Source organism: Dipodomys spectabilis, unplaced genomic scaffold, assembly GCF_019054845.1.
Source record: "Dipodomys spectabilis isolate Male_0828 unplaced genomic scaffold, ASM1905484v1 ptg000187l, whole genome shotgun sequence".
NCBI classification, from domain to species: Eukaryota; Metazoa; Chordata; class Mammalia; order Rodentia; family Heteromyidae; genus Dipodomys; species Dipodomys spectabilis.
Window position 1 is genome coordinate 14471511 of NW_024870864.1, and position 17709 is coordinate 14489219.

General features: G+C 43.2%; 1 gene segment (V, D, J or C); it reads left to right on the top strand.

Annotated features, from left to right (window-relative positions):
* LOC122121261 overlaps positions 1-12403 on the top strand; it is a 140783-nt gene extending 128380 nt beyond the window's left edge. Inside the window, 1 exon segment of the V gene segment in view lies at positions 12081-12403. Within this exon segment, the coding sequence occupies positions 12081-12403 (323 nt within the window).
* Positions 12404-17709: the final 5306 nt, after the last annotated feature.

The following is a 17709-nucleotide window of genomic DNA, read 5'->3' on the forward strand; positions in this document are numbered from 1 at the left end:
ACACACACACACACACACACTCACAGATATTATGTATATGTTTGCTTGTATATCTGTGTGTGTTTGCTTGTATATATGTGTGTGTGTTTGGTTGTATGTGTGTGTGTGTTTGTGTGTGTGTGTGTAGTGTTTGCATTATACAGGTATTCCGTGTGATTTGAAATCCTCCGATAGTGTTGCACATATTCATTCATATATTGGTATAAAACTTAATTTTATTGATTTTGACCACGTTTGACTGCTTTCCCCTATCCACAGCCTGTCTGCACAATGTGTGCACTTTGTGGGTCTATGTGTGGGTATATGGTGCATCTCCACACAGCTGTTCCCTGTGAATGGGAGGAAAACCCATTTCCTTCCGGAGAGTAATAAGACTTATTAATGTATGTGTCTTATAAGATCAATCCACATGGAATACCTGTTCCTTAGGACATCTTCCTTCATGTTGTATAAGGACAGGAGTTAAGGAGGGAGGAGTAACTATGAGGTGCTAGGATCCCAGGGGTAAGGTTAGAGTGGACATATTGTGAGACTGTGGCCTGGTAGAGGCATGGGAAAGCCAGTGGGCAGTGTCCTTTGGACATCCCACCAGTGTTCCAGGCCTCTGAAGCTCATCGCCAGGGGAATTTGCCATTACCTTAGTTGTCCTCACAGATGGTCTTGACCATGAGCCAGGCAGTTTTCATACCAGCGGCCTTTCTGGTGTTGCCCATAAGCCTGTGGACAGCCATGGTGGTGCTGGAAGGGGCACAGGCTGTTGTCTGGGCTTTAGATGAAACTTCCTTCCCCTGAGACTGAAAGATTGAAATTGGGGCTATGTTCATTTTACAATATGCTAACTGCTAATTCTGCTTCTGTAAACCTGCTTGCGCTAACACTGACTCTTCCCCTCCCAGAAATAAGTTAAAAAGTTACAAAGTCCAGATGCAGGCCCAGGGACAAGGTCTGCAAACATAGGTAAAGAACTAAAGAGTATGTTCTTCTAAATTCCTGTTTAGAAACTCTCAGCAAGGGGCTCAAGACAAGGACCATCTGGCAAGCCCAGCAAACTAAGTCAAATGTCAACCAATCACGAGCCTGTAACTATGTGGACTCCCCCCCCCCCCCCCCCCCCGCCCCCCCCCAGGGAAGCCTCCCCCTAGAGAGCCAACCAGTTTACCACTAGTGTTACAAGACTTCCCACACAACAAAATGATTGCTGGAGTATATGATAATTTTTAACCTGAGCCAATCCTGGGGAGCCTGGGGTCTTATGCTAATCCTGTGGTTTTTGTCTTTAAAAGTGCCTGTAACCACTGCTGGGGCTTCCAGTCTGCCTTGGAAGGGGAGCCCGTTTGCGCAAACGCCTAATAAAATCCTCTTGCTTGTTGCATCTGCTGGTTTGTAGTCTTGGTTCTTGGGGTGCCCTCCCGTTGAAGAAAGCATCCCAGTGAGTCTGGGGTTTTTCAAGACCACCCCTGTTCTCACCCCGCCAGCACTAGCAACACTACCTGCACCCCTTCCTCCTCCTATACCTCCAGCTCCTGGCTGACCAGCACTGCCCATGACACTTGGTAGGTGGGCAGAGATGTGGCCACTCCCAGTGTAGGCCAGGTCGGGCTGGAGTTGACCTCCTCGGGACACTGTGCCCCTGTGGTCATGGCCCAGAAGCTTGTGCAAGAGCCAGGAGGCTTTTCTGGATGTTTGTGTAGGAGCATCTGGGCCTGTCGGCCTTGGCTCATCTTGCTTTGGGCAGCCCAGATCCTGGCACTCACAGCTTTCAGATGCCATTCTTGGTGTTGGCAAAGTCACAGGTATAGCTCTCGCCAAGACTCGCCCTCTGCTGGTTTTTAGTCTTTGAATGATTTTCTACACCAGACTTGCCCCAGTTTGTCTGTCCTGCTTTGGGCCAATGTCCTGGGCAGTTGTGGGGACGGGACTTGTGGAATGTCATGCAAAGTGCATCTTGAGAGACTCCCTATTAGGATGTGAGGGCTTAACAGGCATGAGTCAGGGAAGGGCTTAGAGGAGGAACTGTGGGAGGAGGTGGGGCAGCCAGAGGACTATATAAGGCAGGCAGCTGGCAGACAGAATCACTCTAGATGCTGCCGGGCAGTGTCATGTGCCTCGCAGTGATGAACCAGAGACAAGTGTTCTGAGCACGGTGAGTGACCCACGACATCCAGGAACCCAGGTGAGTGGCCCAGGCACCTATGTAAATGTGGACATGGTTGGCAAATGATGGAGGTGGCCAGGTGGGCGTGTGGAGCTGTGAGGCAGATTCAGGAGTGCCTGGCCTCCAGCACAGATGGCGAGGAGCTCTGCAAATCCTTGAGTCTTCTCTCAATCATTCCCATCACGGCAGAAATCCTTGCCACCACAGGTGTCAGAAGGGTAGTGAAGAGTTTTAGGAAGCACCCACAGGTGTCCAGTTTGGCCAAAGAACTGGACAAACATGGGAAGACCTTGGCTGTGCTGAGCCACAAATCAGAGGCTCTGAGCCAGGTCCCTGACCAGGATGGAGGTCTAGAGCCCAGGAAGTATGATCTTGGGCAGGGGGAGGTCAGAGAGAGGTGGAGGATGGTGAGAGGGAGCAGGAGGACATGTTGAAGGCATCAAATGTAGATCTGTCCTCTCAGAGCAGGGCGAGTGAAGCCCTGGATGGAGGAGTCCAGGTGTGTGGTTCCCGCATCTCTGTAGACGTGGCCAGGGGTGGCATGGGGACGCAGACCGCGGAGTGGGTGTGGGGAGCTGTGCGGCTGCTACAAGAGCACCTGGCCTCCAGCACACATTCGGAGGAGCTCTGCAAATCCTTGAGTCTGCTCTCAGTCTTGCTCATCACGGCAGAAATCCTAGGCGCCACGGGTGTCAGAGAGATAATGAAGGGTTTTAGGAAGCACTCGCTGGTGGGCAGTATGGCAAAGGAGCTGGACACACACTGGGAGACCCAGCGCTTCTGCCGATGCTTCTACACCAGGTCTCTGAACAGGATGGTGTTCAAGAGCCCAGAAAAGAGGCCCTTGTGCTGTCAGAGTCAGGGTGGGAGAAAAACGACAAGTTGAAAGAGTCACGTGTAGTTTGTGGCTCCGGGGGAAAAGCCATGGTGCCCAGGAAGGGAGGCCCCAGCTCTGGGCCAGAGCCCCCATGGCCTGGGAAGCTGTGTGAGCTCCAGGGGCCTGGCAAGCAGATTGCCAGCCCTTGACCCAGTAGCAGGTGGGAGAAGCATCCCGGAGTGACCCCAGCATCCTCTGGGGGCAGCATCAGTCCTCATCTTTGGTCCATGAACAGCTCCAGAGGCCCTCAGGACCCTGGGCCCACTGGTACGAGGGGGGGGGGAGGTGCATAGCTGGCATCGGGTGCCCTCCCAAACCGTAGGTCCAGGACTCACCAAGGTGCTTACAAAAGGGGTTCTCTTGAGGACCCCAGGGACAGGGCAGTACCAGACCAAAAGAAGGGTGCTGATCCTCTGTGGAAGAGAAAGGAGGATTAGGCCCTCTAAGGTCAGACCTCTGGCAACCCAGAGAAGCTGTGTGGGGGCAATCACCAGAGCAAATCCCAGCCACAGCATGAATTCCGCGCACCTCCACAATCTTTTGAGGATGCCCTCAACCAGACCCAGCTGGTGCCATGGAGACAGAGGACCAGGGGCAGGATTCGTGCTTCTGCCTCAGCTCCAGAAGGTCTGAAAGGGAATGGCTCCCATGGCCCCAGTAGACCCTCAGACTCAGTGCATAGCTCAGTCTCGAGAGTGAGCACGGGACAACTGGCCCCAGCCCCAGCCAACTATACAGCCAGTGTAACCAATTCCACACAAGAAGCCAGGGTGTCAATGGTGCCGCTTAGCACTGAATCCCCTAATTTCCCTGGGTTGCAGGCCACTCGGGTGGGCTGCCCGACCTGCAGTGGATGTCCCCATTCCCTCCACCTGGGCTTGGAGCCTTTGCCCTGGAAAGTGGAAGAAGGAGAAGGAAAGGGGGAGGGGAAGGGACAGCCATGCCTTTTGTCAGAATGTCCTGTAGATGCCTCTGTACTGTGGACAAAAGCGCGGCTCCCTCTCTCCCTGGCACACCCAGGAATTCCAGGGCCTCCTGCAACACAGCGCTCCAGCCAGTCCCAGGCCGCCCTGCATTCTCCTCGCACCGGTTTCCAGGACTTATACCCCTTTTCCGCACCAACATCAAGGTAACACTCACCCCAGGGTTTGCAAGCAATGAGTGTCAGGGTCTAGCTTGCCCAATCTAAGAAGAGCAGAGGGAAATAGGTCCAGAAGCTTCTACACCCACCTCCAGAAAAGCCTCCTGGCCCTGGTGCAAGCTTCTTGGCCAGACTGTAAAGCCAGCCATGTCCCGAGGAGGCAAGGTCATACCCAAACTGGCTCACACTGTGAGTGTGCACATTGCCAACCCCCTGGCACGTGGGTGGGCAGTACTGGTCAGCCAGGAGCTGGAGGTGTAGGAGGAGGAAGGGGTGCTGGTAGTATTGCTAGTGCTTGTGGGGTTGGAGGAGCGAGTGGTCTGGAAGGCAGGATGTTTCATCCACAAGCTCAGACAACAGCCTGTGCCCCTTCTGCTATCACCATGGCTGCTCCAGGCCCATGGGGAACTCCAGAAAGGCCGTTGATATAAGAACTGTCCGGCTATGGTCAAGACTATTCACGAGGACAACCAAGGCAATGGCAAGTTCCCCTGACAATGAGCTCTGGAAGCCTGGAATAACGGGGAGATATCCAAAGGACACTGCCCACTGGCTTTCTCATGCCTCTGCAAGAGTCACAGTCTCACAATATGTCCACTCTTACCTTACTCCTGGGACCCGAGTACCTCATGGCTGCTCCTCCCTCCTTAACTCCCACCCTTATACAATTGAAGGAAGATGTCCTAAGGAAAAGTTATCTCTCAGTGGATTGGGTTTAGAAGATATATACATTACTATTCCTTAATACTCTTGGGGAGGGAGGGGTTTTTCTCCCATTCATAGGGAACAGCTGTGTGAAGATGCAGCATGAGCCCCCACACAGACCCACATAGTGAACACATTGTGCAAATCAGCTGTGGATAGGGAAAGCACTCAAACATGGTCAATATCAGTGAAATTAATTTTATACCAATATATAAATACATAAGTGCAATACTGTGGGGGGATTTCAAGTCACAAGGAACATCTGTATAGAGCAAAGAATAGACACACACATGTACACAACAAACACACACAATCAGTGTGTTTATGTGTTTCAGGCTCAAATAAAGCAGAGACTACTCAGTGGGTCTCTGGATAGGGAAAAGTAATCACATGTTTTCCAAAGAGAGGAAGAGCTGAAGGACCTCTGACTCAAGATTTCTATCCTAGGTACTCAGGAGCTTGGGATCAGAAGACCACGATTCCAAAAAGACCAGATAGGAAAGTACAGGAGCCTGTCATCTCCACTGAACTACTCTTCCCCAAAGGCATCCCACCATTAAAATCATTGCTGGAAGTGGAGCCTTGGCTCAAGTGGTAGAATACTATCCTTCAGGAAGGAAACTTCAACAAGGGCAACCAGGCCCTGAGTTCTAGCCCCAGGACCAGAGCCAAACAAATAAATAGTGACAATTAAAAATTTTATGAACAATCTTGTACATTAAAAAGGGTTTTAATATTTTTAAGAATAGCCAGGTGAAAAATGATTCCTGGAAATGCTGAGAGACACAGGTGGTGTCCCTCTACCTGCACTCCGTCTGGTGAGGCAGCTGGAGAGGCACACTGGAGCCAATGGGTTCATAGCCAGGTTGCCTGAGAAACCAACACTTCATGTACCAGGAAGCATTGGGGGGGCAGAGGGAAGAGGAGGAGGAAGCAGTTGAACACCATCTTTATCAGCACAGGTGTGGATGGACATTACTTCCAGGTGCTTGATAAACCTGAAGCAACCACCACTGTCCACACCACATTATATACATCAAGAGGGAGAGGCTCCAACAGCACTGGTCTTGCAAAGCCCCCCTTTCATTTTCCCTAGAATGCCAGAGATTGGCATGTAGGATATGCAGAGGTGTTAGCTACCATTGACTTCATGCCTTCAGTCAGTGGGCTATGGTGGGAATGTGATGGCTGTCAATGACATGAGTGCAAAAAGAGGTCTAGGCTATTTCTTGTGAGCAATGAATGATGAAGAGGCAGTAGCCTAGCTCTCATATAGTGTCTGAACATCTGCAAGATTCACAGGAGTGTAATGCATTGTCTGTAGCTAACAATGTCCTGTGCTGATCCCCTGCAAAGAAATCTGATGCTCTGTCAATCCCCTCATTGCAGGTAAAAAGAGCTTCCAAACTGCTTTCTGCTCCAAGGGGTAGACTAGCACAGCTGGGTTTAGGAACATGTTGCATGCTGTGACATGATAACCAAAGATCCATCAGGGTTCTCCCAACATGGAGCAGAGGCAGTAGGAATCCATGTTCATCAGTCAGATCTGCATTAGGAATTTTCTGTGTAGCCATAAGAAGCAAAGACACCTGAGCCTGTGCAAGATTCTATCTTTCTCCATAACCACCAGCAGCCTTCTTGCACACTCAGTCATTAGCTAATATCCAAAAGCAGACACTGACTCTGTAACAGAGCATGTACTGGATTACCCTGTGGCTCATTTCTTTTACCTTTTCCACCTAGAAGTTTCCACACCAAATGTAAAATTTGGTCAAATACAAATTTATCAACTAATGGGGGAAAATAAAACTTAGTGACCATCAGTCTAAATAGAACGAATGGTGTTTACTGTGATATCTTATACTCACTGGTCCTTATTCTTCTGATTTATTGTGATGACAGTAATATACATCTTTATTTTATTCTTTAAATAGTTTGTATAGGCAGAGTACTTATTTGCTACTTCCATGATGACAGCATTGTAAGGGGGTTAGAAATCTCTTTCAATAAGGTTTTAAAGTGATAGCATATTTTATGATCATCACAAAAATAAAAATGTAATCAAACAATATATCAATACATTATTCTGACAATATTACTGTCTGAATTTGAAAATAAATATGACTAGTTTATTTGGTAGGAGCTGATGCAAATACATGCTTTCCATTTGATTTCTTTGAAAATAGTGCTATATGACGAGCTCTCAATAATGCTTTTCATTTCAAACATTTACATGGTATAATGAAAGTAAAAGAACACTTCCATCACCAGGTAAGATAAAGAGGACTTTGGTCAAGAGAGTGAATTAGTTTAGAGAAATATTTCAAGATAATGGAAATTCCTTCTGACTGTAATTGAGAAGAAGTGGAATTTGACAGTAGAGCTTCCTGAATTTAATGGTATTTACAATCATCTGATCCTTATACCAGCAAAACAGTAGGTGTCACTCAAGTGTTAGATCTATAGACATTTTTCTCATTAAAACTTCTGGACTAAATTTTTCAGACTTCATTCAAAGGATAGGAGGAGAAAAACAAAGGAGAGGCTAATAATGCTCGACAGAAACGTACTCATTACATTACTCATGTAACTATAACCCCATCTACACAGTATCTTTGCAATAAAATAAAATTTTAAAAGGCCTCAATGGCTCCAACTTTAATTCTACTTAATTGAGGGTTGAGAATATGTGATTTGAGGGCCATCCTGGACAAAAAGTTCACAAGACCCCTTCTAAGCTGATAGTGCTGTACACAGTGCTGTGTAGCTTTTATCCTAAGCTATGGAAGGGGGGCTGGTAAGGTTTGGAGGATTGCATTTCCAATTGTGTTATTTTAAACTCATATTCACCTTTTGCTGCCATCTTACTGGGACTCCAAGATGTGGTCTTTAGCTGCCTCTTTCCTTGAAAGTAGAGTCAGGTCTTCAACCACTGAATAGGATGCATAGCCCTTCTAGCCGGCGATTCATGGAGCACAGGAGAGAGCTACAGAGCAAAATGTTACCTTTAAACTGGATTCAGATGTAGAGAAGAATGTTAAGAAATGTCTACTTAGGGGATAAGAGACTTCAAACTCAGAAGCTAGTTAGAAATAAACAAGCAGGTTCAATTCTACATGCCCTGAGATTCAAGGATCTATTCCATCAACCCAGAGCTTGGAGTAATGCTTTGTGCTTTGTGACTAGACATCACTTTTATATTACGCAAACACTCCCCATTTGATCACAGAAAACATCCATTTCAGCCTTGGAAGGGAACTGTTTCTGTGAGAATTAATCTGTCCTCAAACATTGGTCTCCAGGGATGGCAAAGAATTACCTCAACAAGTAGTTTTCCAAGGCCCAGGAGGCGCAGCAGCCAGACAGTGTCCTGGCCCCAAACAATTGCAACACAATGGACATTACAAGGCAGTGCACCTGCCTCAGTCTTTTCCTTAATGATGGCCAGATAGTAGGCACTTGGGGACAACTACTTCCACAAAAAAACAACAGGATTAAGAATTTGAAGCACGTCAGAGGCGACATTGTGAAAATGGTACTTTATATTTTTTATTTTTAAATTTAATTTTATTGTAAAGATGCTGTTCAGAGCGGTTACAGTTACATGAGTAAATCAATGAGTACATTTCTTGTCGAGCATTGTTACCTTTTCTCTTATTGTTCTCCCGCTATCCCTTCCTATTTTATATTATTTATATTTTTATCATCATGCTTGTTCACCTGGTCCTCTATAACATGAGCCACACCTCCAGTCCACCTTCTTGAATGTTACTTGGGATTTGATCATGATCCTTGAGATATCCATGCTCCTGTATGGTTAGGAATATAGTCATGAGACACTGATATATGACAAATGTTTTCATGATTATATTTTGATTCTATGAGCTCATGACAGAATTTGTACTGCTTCTTCATTTTGCCTAAGTCAAAGTTTCCATATTGGATAATTACAGTATTAATAGTTGCGGCAACCATAACAAAATTTCATAATTTTAGTTTTCAGAGTAGCAGATAGGAATTGTTTTGTCATATATTTGATTGCTGGAAGGGGAAATAATGTGTCTGTGCAGCTCTGACAAAGCATCCTGTTCTTCAGCAGGTTTTGATGAATGTCCAGTGAAATTTCAGCCATTGCATTGAGACAAATGAACAGTGGATCTACTCTTGTGTTTTAATCTGGGAAATCTACATTTCAACTATGGACTCCTTGTTGTGGGTGCTCTACATACAGCCTGGGATGAGATGAAGTAAGGTTCTCACTAAGAGCTATACACCTTGACAGGATCACATTTTGCTCATCAGAAAATTAGTCATTCTGTCCCATTGTATACAGAGAAATAGAAATATGATTAAGTGCCCAATTATCATGAAGAAATAATTTAGGTTTCCTACTTAGATTGTAAAAATACCTCCATGGAGTTTTATATTCCCATTTTTAGGTATAAACATCTCTGCTGTTATTCAATTTATTTTTTTTTAATGTTATGAGCTCACTAACTATAAGAAATGGGCTTTTTCCTCTGTGTCAATTTTTTCAGCCATTACCACTCTGATTAGTTTATTAGATCCAATAAAACATTTCTATTATTTTTGGTAAAATTTATTTTATTGTAAAAATGCTGTACAGAGGGGTTAGTTTTACATGAGGAAGGCGGTGAGTACATTTCCTGTCGAGCATTGTTACCCTTTCCCTAGTTGTTCTCCCTCTATCCCTTTTCCCCCACCACCCTCACCCCTTCACCCTCCCCTTCCCTCTCCTCCTCCTTCCCCAAAGTTATAAAGTTCATTCCCAATATAATCTCTTGTGGATATGTTGCAATGTGTCATCCTATGTCTTTGTTTCACAATTTTGTGATTGCTCTTCCCCTCCCCAAATTAGACAAATGTATATACAAGATGCAGTGTATCAAAATCAAGTACAGTAACAACAGGGGATATACCGTAGGGGGAAGAACATACAAAGAAAACAAAATAATCACACAGTACTTTAAAAATAACAACAATAAAGAAAGACCTCTTGTGTCCATATCTTGGGGTTCATTTCACTTAGCATCATGTTATATGGTCATATGTACATAGCTTTTGAGCTTTTTCTGCTCATCTGATAAAATTGTTCTATATATACACTAATTATTGTAAATAAGGGAAACCATGGGACCTATATTTCCTTTGGTCTGGCTTACTCCACCTTAGGTCTCTGGGACTGATTGTCTTTTTTTGCCAGTCCTGTACTTGAACTCAGGTCCTGGATGCTATCCCTGAGCCTCTTTGTGCTGAAGGTTAGTGCTCTACCACTTGAGTTACAGCACCACTTCTGGCTTTTTCTGTGTATGTGGTACTGAGGAATTGGACCGAGGGCTTCATGCATACTAGGCAAGCACTCTACCGTAGAGCCACATTCCCAGCCCAGGACTGACTGTCTTATTTCACAATTAGTGGGGTGATTTTTTCTCCATCCTCATATACACTCTTCTTCCACCTGCAACTGAGAGCTATTCCTCTAATTGTTCTTCTCTCAAACCCACGTCAGAGAATGATAATCTAGAGACGTTGTCTCCACCAGGACTGCATGTTTACCATAAGCCAGGTCCAGCATCTAAGCTCTACTCATTATGTGGAGGGGGGAGAGGAAAACATGAATTTATTTCTATACTCTGCTTTGCTCCAATAGTGTGTGAAATAGTTCAGTGAGCAGGGTTGCTATAGGAACCTGTCATGTAGGGCCTGGTACAGATGGACTCTGACTTGGGCAATGCCTGGTCTCTGAGCTACTGGCCTTTGGGGAGCAATGTTATCTTTGTGCACCTGAAGCAACTGCTTGGACTCACAATAAGAGGGTGGATTCATTGTCAAGCAAATGTCCTGTCCGTGTCTTTCCAGTTATGACATCCAGCACTAGGGTGAACAGCTTCCTCACATGCTGGATTCCAGGTGGGAGCCTCCCTCATCGTACTCTGGATTTATCACCTGTGGCATTTTCCCTTGTCTTCTCTGGGCTTTGCAGCTCCGGTGTCCCACTTCACACTTCACTATGCTACATGTCATCCTTTCAGAGCTTGTTTATATCATAAACTATGAGTTCAATCACTGAAAACTTCTTTAATTACAAATTCCATTAAATGGGAGGTACTATAGGAATTTACAGTTTTAAGAGGCAGAGTAAATTGTAGTTCAGCCTTGGTTTAGAGAATAGCTCAGGTTCTGAGGAGGAATAACTTGGATTAAGAACAATAAGGCATGAATGTCATCAAGACTTTAGGAGACTTGCAGCTCAGAAATGTACAATGATAATAAGGTTATGCCTGTAGCCAGGTCCTTTCAGTATACCGAGAGCCAATGTCTGATATTAAGTCTACTGCATGATGGTGGTGGGAAAGTACATTCAGAAACATAGGACAGCAACCTGGAGTAGATTGTAAAACTCAATGGCTAGCCTGTACATTGTACACCATAGCACAATACTGCACATACTTGAATTTCATACTTTTCATTGTCTTTCATTAAGTATTAATTGATACTTGTTTATCATCTATTTATTTAACTACCACTCTCTCTATCAACTACATACCCATGTAGGCTGAGTAATTGATTGATTGTGTCTATGATTAACAAATGGGTTCAAGGAAACCAAAGACTTAGAAAATCTGATCTAAATCATTAATTCTACATTTTGGGACCATTTTTGTTTGAAAAAATGACTTAGATAAAATGCTATCATGAAAAGCATGTCATGACCCATGTATAAATTAAAGTTCATTGTATTTAACCAGAGAAGCATTGTGTCCCCTGAACCACAGAGAGAAACACATGCTCTTCAGGTACAACAGTGCTACCCTGGTTTGTTTTTTTGTATCTGGGGCATCATGTCTGGGCTGAGATACTGGAATCTGGCATGTTGGTGCAGCTGTGCTGGCCCCTTCCAACCCCTACTGATTTGCATGTGCCCAGAGCGCAGCCCACTGCACTGAGCAGTTCTTGAAAGCTGCTCACACCCTGGGCAGAAGTCAGTCCTAGTCAGCACACAGCATGGACATGAAGGCCCCTGCTCAGTTCCTGGGGCTCCTGCTGCTCTGGATTACAGGTAAGGAAAGACTACGCTGAGGGTCTCCTCAGTCTGCTGTAGTCAGTGATGCTTGGCTGTTTATGAAGCTTTCTTATAACATGCTTGATTCTATGTATACTTGTTACTTTTCCAATGGCAGGTACCAGATGTGACATCCAGATGACCCAGTCTCCATCCACTTTGTCTGCATCTCCTGGAGACAGAGTCTCCATCACTTGCCGGGCCAGTCAGAGCATTCACTATGGGTTAAATTGGTACCAGCAGAAACCAGGGGGAGCTCCAAAGCTCCTGATCTATAATGCAAACAATTTGCAATCCGGGATCCCCTCCAGATTTAGTGGCAGTGGATCTGGGACAGAGTTCACTCTCACCATCAGTAGCCTGCAGCCTGAAGACATTGCCACTTATTACTGTCAACAGTATTATGATAACACACCCACAGTGATACAAGCCATAACATAAACCTCCAAGAAGCAGAAGTGTGAGCCTGGGCTGTCCCAGATGCTTTCCTCATGCTTCCTCTTGCAAGAGCTGTCCTAGAATTATGGGACATGAGTCCTGCCCAGGATATCCTGGACCAGCGAGCTTCTATGTCTCAATCTTTGGAGTAAGTGTAATTATAGATGTGCTATAATGGCCCTGGGCTGAATGTTGAAATATTAAAATGACATTCCAGACTATAAGCATGTAAATACTCTGACTTTATTCAGGTTTTTTAAATCTTGAATAGATATTCACAATGTGCACAGAGACACTTCGAAGTTATTTCAAAACTTTTATTTTGAGATTTTTCAATACTTCATGCATGAATTTCATCAGCAAGTAAAGACAGTTTGCCACTTCCTTTTTCTGCTTCAGGTCTTTTGTGCTTTTTTCAATTAGTTGTAGCTTTTCTTTTGGAGAACCTCAGTACAATATTAGGTACAGAAGATAATAGTGAACATTTCATACTTTAATACAACTTAAGTGTTAAAATGCTAAATAACTATATCAATGAGTACAAAGTTTGTTTCAGAGTTTTCCTATTTATTAAAACAGGTATTTTCCATTATTCTGGGCCTGCTGTTATGTCATGGATAGCTGTTGACTCTATTAGAAATATTTTTCACATAAATGGATATAGCCTATACCTTTCCTCTCTAACTCAATTAGAATGATGAACTGCAGAGATAAGTTATCTAATTTAAAAGAGTTTATACTTGTGCAATATATTCGACTTGATCAACATACATTGCTGAGAAAAATAAGAAAAATGAGAGAGAGAGAGTGAAAAAGAGAGAGAAAGAGAGAGAGAGAGAAGCGAAGTAGGAGATGGTGTGAATGGAAGGAGAGAAAGGGAGGAGTGAAAGGAGGATAAAGTTAGTTTATTTCTATTTTCTAAATCCCAGTCCCACTTATCAATCAAGCTGAAATTATCAAGAGAAACACTGAATACAAACAACATTGTTGGCACTGGTATCCAGCCATCCTGTGCTCTCCCCTGCAAGGTACACTGAAGGTGAGATGTTTCTTGAGCTTAGTCCCTCTGTCCTCCAGACCAGTTCCCACCAAGAATCACAGCAGTGTTCCTAGCTCACTGAATCTTCTCTGTTTTAATCTCAAGAATCAAGGAATCTTTGACAGTCAGAGGAACAACACTGACATCTTTTATTTATAAAAATAAAAATGGAGAAACCTCAAGATAAAGCAGATCTTCCTTAAGTCAGAATCCCTCTGACTCTCAGATTGACAAGTGAACATATGCATGCAATTTATGTATCATATTTATGTATATATACCTAATATATGAGATACAGTACGTAATAATTAAATATAAATTATATACAATATATTATGTGTTATTTTGTATATATGATGTATTATTAGATATTAGTCTATGATTTTTCTGATTTTCCCTATTTTATTGTTTTCACATTTTTTGTAAAGTTGATATGTAGAGGGGTTACAATTAAAAATGTAAGGTAATGAGTAGATTTCTTTTTGAATAGTGCCACCCTCTCCCTCATTATCTCCAATGTCTACCCTGCCAACTACTCTCTCAGCCCAAGCTGTGAAGTTCATTTCCAGTATACTGTCTAATAAGTATTATTGTCACATTCTTTTGTTATTATATGCTATGTCATTTATGTATCGTCTTAAGACTTACCATATTTTTTAACCAATGTATAGGTAAACTCTTCCATTTTATGAAATATTGTCCTACAGATTATAACTTTACATGGAAATATATCCAATTAATCATAAGGAATTACTTGGGGGAAAACTCACTCTGAAGGAGTTTCTACTGTGAGTGTTGAACTTGCCACTACTAAATATTATGAGTTAAATATTAAGGAAAAGGTATACAAAAAGGTGAATTAAGAGCAAGTAAATCACTTAATATAATTTTTTCCAAGTCTTTCCATTTCCTCACAAATGGGGCAATGTAATTCTTTCTGATGGAGGCATACAATCCCATTGAGTATCTATACCACATTTTCTTGATCCATTCATCTATTGAGGGGCATCTGGGTTGGTTCCATATCTTAACTATGGCAAACAATGCTGCAATAAACATAGTGGTGCTGGTAGCTTTAGTATGGTGTTGTTTGTGATCATTTAGGTATGGACTTGTAGATTTTAATTGATTAACTTCCTTTGTCTTTCCCTTCTTCTTCTTCTGTCTTTTAAAATTTAGGACAATTTTACTTTTATTATAGCTCATAAACAATGACTAAACAGAAAGTATAACACAAGAAAGACTAACAGAATCTCTAGGGCTTTAAGTCCAGTGACACTGAAGTCTCTCCAGTGAGACCTAGGGAGGATTGGCACCGAGGATTTTGAGGCCTTTGAATGCTAGACATGGTGGTAGAATTCAAATTCAGAGGCTACTACCACCTAATGGAAAACTATATCTCACTATCTCATTTACATAGATTATTCCTGAAAAACACCCCAGGATGCTATGTCATGGTAAAGAATAACAGCCATGGAAGGTGATTCTAAATTTATATCCTTCTAGTTTATAGTGTATCCTTCTAATGCTGAAGCTACAGAGAAAATAAATCTCCAGGATGCCTCTACCCATTTGGTCATAGGATGGACCCATACTAGCTTATGTCAAGGACAAGCAGAAAAGGTCAAAAGCTATGTACATATGACCAGATAAGATGATGGTAAGTGAAATGAACCCCAAGATAGGGACCCAAGTGATTTTTTTTTCTTTCTTACTATTGTTTCTATCGTTGTTATAATGTACCATGTGATGTTTTTTGTTTCTTTGTATGTGCCTCCCCCATGGTATAACCCCTGTTTTCTCTGTATTTGATGTTGGTGCCCTGCACCTTTTATAGTTTGGGGAGGGGAAGGGAAAAAATCAAAATACTTAAATAGGGATACAAGTTGGCCTATTGTAACAATGAGATGTGCAAGACACTAAGTTGAAAACGAACTTAACAATTTCTGAAGGGATGGTGAGGAGGTGTAGTTGTGGAGATGGGAGGGAAGGGATGGTAGGGGAAAAACAAAGGAAGCAACAATGCTTAATTGAAAATGTACTCATTACCTTGCTCATGTAACTGGAACCCCTCTCTACAGTATCTTTACAATAATAAAACGTACAAAAAAGAATGGACCCATATAGGTTAATGTGTTAGTTATCATTGGAAGATTATGTGTAAAACTTACAAAGGAAAAGGCAGAACTAAGCAAAAATATTTGAAAAAATAACTCTTAAATAAAATATACATTTGTACATAGAAGAGTTCTACTGAAACAGAATCAGAAAACAGATAAAAAGATGGTATGCCTTTTTACACATGGAAACTTCAATATAGCCATGGAGTAAATTTTTAATAAGTTTTTTATTGTAAAAATACTGTACAAAGGCTTTGCAATTACATGAGCAAGGTAATGAGTACATTTCTTATCAAGCATCGTTGCTTCCTCCTTTGATTTTCCCCTACCATACCTTCCCCCCCACCTCCTCAATTAACCCTTCCCCACCCCTCACCCTAACCCCAGCTAAATTGTTAAGTTCCTTTTTCAACATAGTGTCTTGTACATCTCATTGTTGCAATGGGTCAACCTGTATGCCTATTTAAACATTTTGTTTTTTCTTTTCCACTCTCCAAAATATACCAACATTTTATACAGTGAAAACAGGGGTTATACGGTGGGGGAGGGACACACAAAGCAACAAAAAATCACATGGTAACTTGTAAATCCATTAGAAACAAGAGCAAGAAAGAAATGTTGTGCCCCCATCCCAGGACCTCCACCAAAAAGAAAAGTCAGAAGTTCCGAAATGCAAAAGCAAGGCTTTATTCAGATGGGCTGCAGCTCAGGCTTTGTCCTTCACACTTACACAGCAGAGATTAGGAGGAAGCCCTGAGCTGAAATTTTACAAGGCTTATGAAGGCAAAAATCACAAGGTTACAGCAACCAGATGCAGGACATTCCAGGGTGATAAGGGCCATCTGGACATTTCAGAGCAGTTAAAGTTTAGCAGGGAGTTTTCTGGCTAGTTGGATTCGGATAAGCTGTTCTGCTAGCTGGGATAATTGCTGGTCTGGGTTTTCTCACAGGGTCTGTTTATCTTGGGCCAGCTTAGTCATCTCCAGGAGTTTGTGGGGGTCTAAGGTTAGCTATAGTACAAAGTGGGGCCTGACTTCAGAGCAGTTTCAGCACAAACAAGTCAGCTCGTGGAACTCAGGTGGGCCCTGAGTTAATATGAACAGCAGAATGGCCACTGCTTCGAAACGAAGCCACTTTTAACTCTTCAGAAAAAACCAATTGTGTCCTTATCTTGGGCTTCATTGTGCTTAACTGCATCTTATATAGTTATATGTATATAGCTTTTGACCTTTCCTTGATCACAGTTAATGTCATTTGCTCACAGGAGAGGGCTCACCCTCTGTTTCTGTCTCATCTGACAGTTTGTTTCTCACCACTGCACCCACCAGGATATTTGCATATTGTTCCCTAGGGAGGAGCTTCCCTGCAAGTACAATATAAAAGCTCAGCTCTAAGTTGCCTGGACTGACCAGGACTCCTTACTCTCAAATTGAGGTGCCCTCCTCAGCTCCTGGGGCTACTCATGCTCTGGATCCCAGGTAAGAACTCACTAGAGCTGAGGAAAAGGATGGGGAGGGGCCGAACTCTGTTGCCATTGCTCTCCATGTTTGTTGTATCCACATGTGAGATGTGCAGATTTGTCCTCCTGGATGGAAATGTGACATATGTATCTGTGAGATTGAGCAGATTCCTGAAGGAACAAGGACCTGTGCTCTGGTTACAACTAGATAGTGGGATGGTGCTGGCAAATTATAGATGTCCCTTACCGGCATGGTTTAGAAGCATCAAATTCTCTCTGTGTGTGTGTGTGTGTGTGTGTGTGTGTGTGTGTGTGTGTGTGTGTGTGTGTTCATTGTATATTTTATGAACATTTTGAGGCATAAAACAAAAATTTTAAATTATAGTATGAAATAAAAAAGATGCTTATGAAAATATCCTATGATGCTTGTAATTAACTGTGTTCACTTCTCTCATTATTTTAGGGTCAAGTGGGGATGCTGTATTGACTCAGAATCCAGGTTCTCTGACCCTCACCTTGGGAGAGCCAGCCTCTATCTCCTGCAGCTCTAGTCAGAGTCTTCTGCATAGCAATGGAAACACCTATCTGGCTTGGTTCTTGTAAAAGCCAGGCCAGTCTCTACAACTCTTGATCAATAGGATCTCCAACCAATATCCTGGGGTCTCAGACAGGTTCAGTGGCAGTGGATCAG